Below are 12154 nucleotides of genomic sequence, written 5' to 3'. Positions count from 1 at the left end.
TTATGAAAAGCCTGCAAGCTCTTGTTAACACCCCCGCTTAGAGGAGAATGGTACAGTCCACTGCACCGTCAAGTTGAAATAGCTCAGTTCAAGGGCAGTGATCTGATCTGTAGTTTGTGTGAGTCCCTCCCGTCTGTGCTGCGGACACTGACACTGACACCACCATGCTCTGCAGAGTTGCCCAGATACGCAGGTAAAACTGACACCGACATGACAACTACTGACATCAGTGAATGAGCAGCTAACTCCTGCTAGCTGTCGTTGCTTATGAACTCCTGACAGTTTATCAGAGCTAGAACCGAGCTAGGCAGGATGCTAACCTTGTGCAGCAGCTCGGCTAGGTTAGCCTGTGGCGCACGAAATAAAAGTTGTTGAGTTGTTATTTCAGAGTTATTCATTCATTGGCGTGGTTGTGGCTTGTTGACATTGATCGTAATGCTAACACTGGCTAAGTTAGCTAATAAATTGGATAACATCAACATGAGGAAACCCACAGGTCACTTCCACACAATTGCACAAGCTCAACACGGAATCGCGTGTTGTCTACCGGTCTTAAAACCTCTGTGGTAATGTTGTGGTTGGCAAGTCATTCCAGTTTTTTCCTTTTATTATTGTTTTCCAGGTGTGCAGCCGGCCTCAGCCAAACCATAAGCCAGGCCACCACAGCGAGGCACAAGCACACTTTGCCTGACCTGACCTACGACTATGGTGCCCTGGAGCCCCACGTCAGTGCAGAGATCATGCAGCTGCACCACAGCAAGCACCACGCCACATATGTGAACAACCTCAACGTCACGGAGGAGAAGTATCACGAGGCACTGGCGAAGGGTACGGACGATTAATAGCATGAAGTAATCAGCCGGTTGCCACTGTTAGATCTCGTGTCCCTTTTATTCACCTGGATTTTATTTGTGTTGTATTTCAGGGGACGTGACGGCACAAGTTGCCCTCCAGCCTGCTCTGAAATTTAACGGAGGAGGCCACATTAATCACACCATCTTCTGGACAAACCTGTCTCCAAAGGGGGGAGATGGGCCACAGGGTGAGGTAGAAACATATCAGCGGTGGGATCAGCTTGTCTTTAAACCTACACTGGCTTGTTGTGCAGTTAACTTACATTCACTTTTTATGTAAAGACAATGAACTCAAATGACCCTGTATTGGCACCATGAACAGATTGTTAGAGGAATGGTTCAACCATAAATGAAAATGCACCCATTATGTTCTCACCACTATGCCAATGGAGGGGTAGGTGAAGTCTTGAGTGTATATATATATATATATAGTTTTATAGTCCCCTAGAGTTTAAAAGTCCTTTAAGAGATTATCCAGGAAGCTCATTTACATGTCTGACAAACCCAAAAGTAAATAATCTTGTATTACAAATAAATTTCATATCGGGGAAGATTTTCAGTAAATTGAGTCTGACATGGCAGCTCTCTTCTGAGGAAAATAGAAAATATAAACAACTAGAATGTTTTATTTCTGATTTAGCTTCTTTTTGTTGATGTTCAATATGACTCGACTTGTCTCTTTCACCTCTTGCAGGGGAGCTATTGCAAGCCATCAATCGGGACTTTGGCTCCCTCCAGAAGTTGAAGGAAAAGATGTCTGCTGCTACCGTTGCGGTGCAGGGCTCGGGGTGGGGCTGGCTGGGCTACGACAAGGAGAGCGGAAGCCTTCGCATCGCGGCTTGTGCGAACCAGGATCCTCTGCAGGGGACGACAGGTCAGTGACTAAAGAGCCATGAACAATATCTCTAGTATTTATATTGTCCCTTCTTATTGTCACAGATGAAAAATTATCTTTTCCATCCCTCAGGTCTCATCCCTCTCCTTGGTATTGACGTATGGGAGCATGCCTACTACCTTCAGTACAAAAATGTGCGGCCAGACTATGTTAAGGCCATCTGGAATGTAATCAACTGGGAGAACGTGACTGAGCGTCTTCAGAATGCCAAAAAGTAGAATCCAACCCTTGCGCATCCCTGACAACCTCTCCCCTCCTGACCTCGACCTGGTTCAACTAGTCACTGCAAATAATTCTTAGTTTTACCGAGTTTCAGTGGAGGTATTCTGTGAATTTTAGATTGTCAGTTGCATTATCATCCTTCAATGCTTTCTATATTGAAAACGTACAAGTTGAAACTAAATTAATAATAATTATTATAAGTGCTTTTTGAATCTCAGGTCTGTTGTCAAACACCAGACTCTTCAAAGCGCACAAAAATGGCCGCCTTTCACGGCTTTTATTTATTAGCCAAATAATAGCTGTCACGTGACCATGGAGGATATTCAGTGAGCTGCGTCATTGTCAGAATAAGTCGTACTTAAAATCAGACAATGTTATTGCAGTCCATGATTTTGATGTAAAATAATAAAATTATATGATTTGAGTTGTACAAGTTTGATCTCTTCATTTGTCACTTCACATGTAATGTATATTCTAAGACTGTAAGGTGCACGGGAGAGAAAAAAAAAACGGGGATTGTAGTTGCAACAGTGACCAGCACAGATTAAGACGTCCTTCAGAGGACAGTAAAGTCCACTGTTACTGAGTGTTATAACAAATCCTGGATGTCTTTGTCAAATTAATGTTGATGTTAACCACCATTAGCATTTCTAACCAAATCGGGCAAGGTATGTAAATTAGAGGTGGAAAAACATGTCCATGTTTCCCAAGTCCTCCCTAAGCTTTCATCTACTGCATGATGGCCATCAACACTTATTTAGAGATTTTTTCTAAACTTGGCTTTGATCCAATTAGAAGGCTTTGCTGATAAAGTCAACAAGATGTGCCAATACTTGTATCAGGTGGACATCAAAGGCTCTATGATGTGTTTACAGTATGTTGATCAATGTAAAGTAGATGAATTAAGCCTCATGTACTTGTCAGAGCATAACAATCAAATTCTAAATAGTTACTCTATGATCACTGCTGGGCTTCTTTACAGTATCACCAGAAGAGGTCAGTGTTTCCCAAGGTTTACATCTTGATGGTGAAACTTCTTGGGTCATTGAGTTGTGTGCACACGAAACAATAAAAAAAAGAAATCAGATCACGTGCATTTAATTGATACAAATATGGGAGTTGTGTATTCATGCCACAGACATGGACATATTCATTCATACCTCATGCTTATTGGAGAATTAACATTTGAAAGGGTCAACTTTTGAGTTAGTTAATGTTCGATAAAGGAGTTAAGCTTCAAAATAATATCGAGGATAAGTCTACTGTTTTTCCACAAACATGTCACTCAAGTGGTTCCTCTCTTCCTGTCACTCATTAGGATCGACTACAGTTTGCCAGTGGGGGATGTCACATTCCAGGGATCTCTCCCTTTTCCTGGAGGTGCTGTTATGATATGGAGGTGAACTCATTTCAGTTTTCAGTGGACGCAGTGGGTTCACGCACATGGTGACCAGACTCTTTGGAATGGAACCAGCCACCTTTTGAATTATGTGTCATTATCACTAGGAATAGTAACTGATTGAATCAGTAAAAAATAAAATGTGTCATTAAAGACCGATATGGATTTAAACACTTTGTAAACAGTAAATCCTCACACATTGGGCGGAGCCTGGCTGTGTGTGACCTACAGGCCTTCTGGGACTTTGCCATATCAAAACTACTGATGTGGCAGAAAGTCTGTGGGAACAGACAGAAGTAACGACAGCTCAAATTTAGACTCAGATTTATCAGAGCCATAAATTCGAGCACACAAACTTGAAGTAGTTTAATTTAGGAGCCGCTGCCAACCGTAAGTCTCCCCCACTTATAAGATGATGGTTTGTATAAATGTGGCCTACTTTTTCTGCATAAAAGATTGGGTGTGCCAAAAAATGATTTTCCTCTTCCACAACTCGTAAAAAAGATGGAACTCGCTCAGGATAGAGTTTCTTTAACCTCTGGAAAGGAAGAGAGGAAAATATTGGGGAAATGTCTCAGTCGCTGAGTTAACTTCTCCTCCGGAAACGGTCTTTTCTTTCTCCTTCTTCTCTGTTTCACTTTGTCACACTAACCAAAAACCTTATCCCTAAACTTAACCTAACCACAATTCACATCTTAACCTTAACCGGGACCTCAGAGATGACATTTAGCATCATTAGAACCCAGATTTGGTCAACAGGAAAAGGTCCTAACAAACACGAGTACACACACGAGCACACAAACACACAAACACACACATACACTGTCACAAACACATGTACATACCTCATAGGAAATACAAGCTCTGCTGTTGCGGTTTCTCAGCAGTTGAACTCAAGTATTCAGTGAGACTCACATGTGGCTTGGTTTTCCCGGCCTTTTATTTTCATTGTCAGGATACAAGTGGTAGAAGTGCATGCTCGTCCTGTGCTGGATTCTTTACCGAGTGGCTTTGAGGCCTCGTTTGTTATCCCACATTTCTGAGATAACTGTTGGGCGGCTGAGAGAGAGAAGAAACACAGAAACCTTAAGAAAAATAAGGATGTAAAATGTGGATTCCTCTGCAGCGATGATTCTTAACAAGGGACACTAGATTACTTTGATTGAGACTGCATGGAGCTATACAGAGATATTCAGTTTGCAAAGATCATTTCCTAGATATATATGAATAAAAGCTAATGGTGGATAAATGGTTGAACTGATATTGACCCATAATCAGCTATTGGTTGAGAGTCAGAATTCAGCTTCTGCCACAAACTGACCTTGATATCAAAAAATGTTATACGAAAGAAAAAAGGTATTTAATACTGTAACGTAACATCCAGTTTTGAGGTCAAATCATAGATTGTAAATAAAAATAGAGGACACATCCAGAGTCAGGGGGGAACGTTTCACCCCCGTTTTTACAACTGCAATCAAACTTACTTCAACATACGTCAGTGTGGTAAGAACTTGCTAAAATGACATATTTAAATATATTTGTGAAAAATGTATTTGCCCCCTAATTAGATTTCTTAGTTTGGGGCAATGTCCCATCTACTAACGTGGAGGAGAAAGGGGTTATGACCTATACTTCAGCCAGCCACAAGGCGGTGATAAAGTCACTTTGGGTTCACTTTTGTAGAGCAGTCATGGCGTCCATCTTTATCAATAGTCTACAAATTAAATGATCAAATTTGGAACTAGACAAGTGTCAATCAAAGGGTACTTTTAGGCTTGAAACCACGGCTGTACACTTTTTTCACCGGCAGTAACACATCAACCTCCTACTATGCATAGTTTTCCCATGACTTCTTCCTGCAGGGACGTCAACATCTTCAATCTCTCTGTGCTTTGCAGCTCTGTCATCATATTTCTGGGCTCCACCAGACCGTCCTCCGCCCTGTTGAAGAAGCCGTCCCACATCGCTCTCTGACGTGAATCAGCCTGAGCTGTTTGCTGTCATTGTCCCATTTGGACTGAAAAGCCATTGAACATTAAGGTGGTAAAAGTTTCCAGCGCTCACCGTCCGTTGTTCCTGGCAGGGAGGGGGACGGAGCTGAATCCAGGGCACCCGTTTGGGCCTGAGCCTGAGACTTGAGCGAGACACAGAGAGGTGCGAGCCAGGAACCAGACATTTCAGTGGGTTCGGGGCAGCAGGGTTCTGTCGTAACCTCAGGTTGACAGTGTGATTGATTGACCGTGGCTGCTGAAAACCCCAGACAGACAGAAAAGCATCCTGAAGGGCTCTTATAAAGTGTGAGTGCATACAGTAGATTTCATCGACTCTGTGACACTTGTTCTCTTCTGGTGTTTCAAGCAAGCGATCAACATTTCCACACCTGAAAACCTCTCTCTGGAGAAAGTCCTAAGAAAAGAGAGGGAGTAGATTGTTTTAGCAAGAGGGCGTGACCGTGTCTGGATAATTCTCCTCGCTTATGTAACAGTCACTCACAGCCTTCAGTAGAAAAGGGCTCGTTCAGGCAGCAGAGTGTGATAAATAACCGCTGGTCTGAGGTCATTTGGGTTTGTGTGGGATTGATCCAAGCTCGACAAATCCACATGGACAAAACTGACTTTTCCCTTTTGAAAAAATGAAAATCTCTGGCTCACGCATTGACACAAACTGAGAACTAAGAGCCTTGTATTAAACGATTAGACGATTGCGTTGACCCATGAATAATTTACAGGCTTGTGAATTTGTGAAGAGAAAAGCTCTGTAATCCCAGCGCCTTGTTCAACACTTGTTCAACATTGTTGCTTTCTCTTTCCACATCCATAATTCCTGAAGTGGCCTCTTCCATTTCTGCACTGTTCATACTTGGCCACGACGCCAGTTGGATTTTGGTTTAATAATCCCTTCGGATTTAATCAAGAAAGTGGATATGTTTTTTTGTCAAAACCTGGATCTCGTCCTCTCCCATCCTTCGTTGAGAGTCAGCACTCTAGGGATCTGCTTTGGCCTCGAGACATCAGAGGGGGGAGAAGATGTGAAGAGAAGCTGGAGGATGCCCAAAGACTGTTTCATCATGCAATAAGGTGCATTCACATGATGACTTCTCTCAGGGGTGATGGAGCTGCTCTCACTTCACAACCTTCCCACCGTGCATCCTCTCGAGGTGGCCTCTTACAGCAACAGACCTCCATAAACACATACACAAATGACCCTCCTCCTTCTCGTTTCCATTCAGGCGTCCTCAAAAGTGTGTGAAGATAATAGAGAGTAGCCAGACATGAAGCTTCTTTGGTTCCTTTCCCCAGGAAAGAACCAAAATTGCCAAGAATCACCCGGTGCCTGAAGGATTTCCTGCTTATTCACTCAACTATTTTAGGTAGAGATTATTGTGCTTGGTGTTTGTCATTCTACACAATGCAGGGGCTGAAAATAATCGAAGAAAAAGCTAAAGGTCTAGATTCTGTCTGTATTAACTGCAACCGCCAGCACGCAGCTGCGTCTGTACCTTTTCTCTCTTAACCTTTACCAATGCACGGTGGAAAGCTGGCGTTGTGAGCAGCAGCAGCAGAGACGTGGAAAGAAGAAGAATCTCTGTCAAGCAGGTTGGCAGAAAAACAGATATGCATACAGGAGAAGTAAGAACATAAAGTGAGCTGAAGTTTACTGTGAGTACGTACATGTCAGGCCTTTGTCCTTAACCAGAATCCTTTCCATTCTGTGGGACTATACTTTGGCAATGGATGATGGACAACATGTCTCGAACTCCTGCAACTATCCTAACTAGAACCGTTTAATGAGAGAGGTGCTAACAAACAGTAAATACTACAGCTTTCCCTACTGTTGATACATGGATCAGCCATCTTGTATTTCGAACATGTGGGGGCGGTGAGGTTCCTCCGACCAGCCGAATCAAAATTCCGACTTGAGGCGGCGTTCCAGTTACATCTTCCAACTCGGGGATTGGTAATTCCAAGCTAATTTTGGGGAGCTGTCATTTTGACAATTTTTACATACATTCTTAACTAAAAAAAATAAAAACCTCTGAAGTCGAATTTGTAACATGCTTTGATGCTTGGACAACAAAGGAATTTAAAAGAAAAAGTCTCCTCAAATGCACGGTGAAGCATCTTCAAGATCAAACAGCTGCTCCACTTGACGTCCAATCACTTGGACAACTGAGAATCTTCATAGAAAACAATCAAGTCATTATCTGTAACCCTGATGCATAGTGGAATTCAATAATCATAGCAAAACGTTTCATTTTGAAAAAGGCTCTTAACTGACTTCATATGTCATATGTATCATGAGATCATGCTGGACAGCAGAGATGGTTGTCTGTTTTTGTTTTTTTTGCAAGAATCCATCAGAATCCATTCATCATTCTGCTCTGTTATATTTCATTGTCAGTCCAAACACATCTCCACATGGAAAACTAGGAGCAGAGAGCAGCATGGAAAAAATGACTGGGTCACAACAGACGGTATTTTGAAAAGAGAAGAGAAAAAATAAGAAAAAGAAAGCGGTCAACGCTACTTCAATGTCACAGTGGTAGATTTTTCACCTCTTCTGCACAGATTTTGCAAAAACAAAGCAAAAAGATAAGAGACTTTGAATGATTATTTAACTCATATCCCTTCCTGGTCTTTAATCACCGGCTGTGGGCCCTCATAAGTGCTGTTTGAAACTGTCGTGTATTCGTTACAGTAAAACATGTTGACATGTGCTTAAAACATAATGATAGGCTTACACTTATGGTGCTTGCCCTCTGGACACTCAGACATTCTCAGAGAGTCCTCCAGATGTTTATCTTATTTGCACTCTACCTTTTGGTATGGCCTTTGACCTAGGGAGTTGTCTTGACCAGCTGGTGGATGGAATGTTTTTGACCAATGTGTCTATATGTTCGGACACAAAAACGTGCCCTTATTTAGTAAGTCATGGGAGGAACCAATGTCCCTATATAACTGTGTGTAAGACCCCCGAACGTCAGATTTTCACCATTTGGCTGTGTGATGTCTCCGGGTATACCATGGTGCCCGTCCTGACCTGTGAAACTTCTGTGTAATAAACTGTGTTATACTGAAGGTACTAGGTCCTCGGAGTCCTTTCTTCATCATCAACAACTTCTACAACAAAATCTATCTCTCGGCTACATAGAATATACAATAAAACCAAGTCAGAGAGTGTCCAGAATGATGAAGAAAGTCTAGACTGCAGCTCTGTTACTCAGGAATTGCCTGTCGATCAATTTAAAACCTTTGAACGTGGCATGAATGTGTGTGTGTGTATGAGGCCAGAGAGGACGTGGCAGGAGATGAGATCTGGAAAATCAAGTGATGTGAAGGGGCAAAGGTCAAAATTAGAGTCACTTATATAAGAGATCAAAACCTAGACACAGAGAGGGTAATGCTCCGTATCTGTGTGGTGTGCATGTGTGTGTGTGTGTGTGTGTGTGTGTGTGTGTGTGTGTGTCTGTGTGTGTGTAATTTTTCCTGCCAGGGGATTTTCCATAGTCACTGCTGTGTTCAGAACCAGATGCAATATTGGCAGTCAAACCAGTAATCGGGTAGAAAAATAGGCCCTCAAAGCATTCTTCCTGCTGTCCCAGCTAATTTCACACTCACCCTCTATCTAGCTGCTGTTCCCTCTTTTAATGCCACCTCACCAGCTCACTATTCTAATCCTTCCTCTCTCGCTCTTTTACTTTTTCTGCTAACAATCCGGTTCAGGCCTTTTTACTCTACAGGAGTAGCTCAGTTCAAACAAATTTCCGTATTAATGCGAATATTTAAGAGATACATTTCATCCACATTATAAATTTTATTCACACTCTTTGATTGAACTAATAATCAATTCACACTCTCATCTTTCCTCCCTGCTGTCTTTTTCTATCACTAAGATTAAGATTAAGATACATTTATTTGTCCCAAACACATGCACAGACATGCTTAGGCACACTCATGCAGGTAGGGAAATTTAACCTCTGCTTTTAACCCATCTGGCGAAGGACACACAGAGCAGTGAGCAGCCATGTACAGCGCAAAGGGAGCAGATGTTTGGGGAGTAAGGTGCCTTGCTCAGGGGCACTAGACAGGGTAGGGAGAATCCTCTTGGATTTTTGGACAGATCAATCCAGGTTCGTCTTTTTGTTGTTTCTCCGTGGAGTCGAACCAGAGACGAACCAGAGACCTTTTCTGCCCATAGTCCAAGTTAATGCCACTACTCCTCCCCCACTCTCTCTCCCTCCCTCCCTCCGTCTCTCTGCTGCTCTCCGTCCATGTGAGGTGATTCAGCATCAGTGGAAGTTATGAAGGCAGCACGTGAGTGACCTCATCCTCACACATGAGGGTTTCACCCACCAGGGCACCATGAAGGGCCCCAGCACTCTGCAGGGGTTTTGATCAACACATGCATGCACACATACCTATATGCAGACTGCACAGTGGAAAATGCATATTACATATGTGCACGGACACATTGTCAAACACAGACACACACGCACACACACATAAATAATTACTTTCTCATTTTTCAATGTGGCTTTCAATGAGGCTTTGTATAAACAGTCAGAGTACTCATATACTCAACATTACATCAGCTTTTTTAATGCCTCATTAGTGTGTGCGTGTGTGTGTGTGCGTATCAAGAATGGTGCGACTGAAAAGCCAAATCTTAAGGGCAGATACCAGATGGGTTCACATCCCTTGAAATCGACTCTCGGCTGATCGCACCATTTCCTATCCATCTCCTCCCTACACTTTGATATATGGTAATGATTAAATAATTGAGCTGTTGACAACATAATATATTTAGTTTCATATTAAAGTTATGAGACAAGAATTGACGTCATAATTACAATAGGATGCAGGTTTTTTAATAAAGAAAATGCGATTTTAATGGTCAACTTAAATGCCACCAGGGGGCCATGAAATAATTGGATGTGCAAAACACAACATTGCCATATAAAGAGGGTCTCGTGAGTGTGTTCGTCAACAGTTAGCTTTTTAAACATTCATCAGACATGGAGAATTTTTTCAGATTCTCTTTCCAAAGAGTTACAAATGTTTTCTGTTAATGTAAAAGTTATGCAAGGTAAAAAAGTCCACAATAAAGGGAACACTGAAGCTCCTGAAACCCCCCATTGGTAGTGCGGCCTTCACTGGGGGCATTAAGGAGGCAGGATCTAGTGTTTCAGACAGAGGCTGAGAAGAGGGGCTGCAGCAATGGACCGTGTGAGAAAAGTGATGTGTTTTCTGGACATTAGAGCATTTCATTGTTTCAAGTAATAAACAGATATAGAATTGTGAACCTGAATAAGAGCATTAAAGTCCCTTTTTTGTAAAGTTGTATCTTTTGACCCCAGTGTGAAAGTTTGTTCAAAACCCTTTTGGCTCCGTTTTGGTGTGCCATGATATTCATCCATTCATTTTAAGCCTTTAAACAGTCATGTTTTCTATCTACTTTTTATTGCTGATAATTGATTGGTTGATGAGAACAATGAGAGTGCACAAAACCAGTACAGATGCGATCTGTAAAACCAAAACAATGAGCTGAAAGACGCTAAGAATGCTTTGTTGAACTGAATCAAACCGAAGGAACAGAGACTTTGATCCCATGTTCATATACAAATACTGACTCATTATCAGAGTTGCCTTTCCCACTTTTAATGCATGAATTCAAATAAACAGGCACAGCAACATTCATCAACATGCAGGGGTGTGCCCCTTTTTGTCCCTCTATGTGCCTCCTCCGTTCATTGGCCGTCGTCTTGCCTCAGCCAGCCAGCCAGTTCAGACGGCTCCTGCTGTGATGTGTCTTTTCCAATCCAGAGCTGTGGGACTCAGCCAATCACCAGACAGAGCGGAGGGCCTCACTCTTTAACAACATCTCCTGGATCAACAAGCGAGCGTGTTTTTCAATGCAGAGTGATTAATAAGACATTAAGTTAAATATTGCTTTGGACGCCTCCCTGGGAAACTGCATTCTAACCTTTCCATTTATGACTTCCCCTTAGTACGAGATGGCTTTTCAAGATGTGATGTTTTTCTCATTTTAAATTAAAAATCCAGATTCAGTGGTGATGATGATGTTTGTTGCCAACAGAGGAAGAGACATATCTCCCATCCCTAGTTTCAGATTTATACAACATTGGACAACTATGATGTCTGCATCAAATATCACTTCCATTGACTGAGTGGATGAACGTAGTCAGGTTTGTGTTTGTGCTTATGTATTATTTCCGTGTCTATCTTTCTGTGTGTGTTCTCTTTGCAGGCGCTCGGCCAGTGTATGCCTGCACACAAGGAAGCACTTGTCCCTCTGTTTATTCCTCATCTGTCATTGTCCCTCTGTGTATAAATAAATCACGTCCCTGAAGAGCTTTCCAACCCTGCTTTCTTTTCACTGAGTTACATAAAAAGACTCACATTTGCTATGACTTTACTCCTCTGTCTGAAATGATAATGGTGAGAAGCTGTTATTAATGTATCATTAGCCTAAATAATGTTCGTGCCTTTTAGACTTCAAATATGATTTAATATTAAGGTCACTTTAACCCAGTCCTTACAACAATACCTTTGATATCTTTGATACATGATACAAACCTGCTGTATGTGTCTGTTATTGCAGCTCTGTAGCCCTTCTCCAGGTTCCATTATAAACATGTACCATCACTGACACAAAATATCATAACAATAGAAAACGCTATGATTTAATGCTTTAATTTAGTCATTATGATCTGCATTTGCACAATTTACTTAACTTAAAAAAAATTAAGGCGATTATTTACAC

At 41.9% G+C, this 12154-nt stretch overlaps 1 protein-coding gene across 1 annotated transcript; it reads left to right on the top strand.

Annotated features, from left to right (window-relative positions):
• The first annotated feature begins 49 nt into the window (after window positions 1–49).
• Window positions 50–2395, top strand: sod2 (superoxide dismutase 2, mitochondrial). The gene is made up of 5 exons (XM_053445057.1): window positions 50–193; window positions 623–828; window positions 926–1042; window positions 1549–1728; window positions 1822–2395. The coding sequence occupies exons 1-5, from the start codon at window positions 165–167 to the stop codon at window positions 1965–1967; spliced, it is 678 nt and encodes a 225-aa protein (XP_053301032.1). The 5' UTR covers window positions 50–164; the 3' UTR covers window positions 1968–2395.
• The last annotated feature ends 9759 nt before the right edge of the window (window positions 2396–12154 follow it).

This window comes from Pleuronectes platessa, chromosome 17, assembly GCF_947347685.1.
Source record: "Pleuronectes platessa chromosome 17, fPlePla1.1, whole genome shotgun sequence".
Taxonomy (NCBI): domain Eukaryota; kingdom Metazoa; phylum Chordata; class Actinopteri; order Pleuronectiformes; family Pleuronectidae; genus Pleuronectes; species Pleuronectes platessa.
This window is presented reverse-complemented; position numbering and strand designations above follow the sequence as displayed.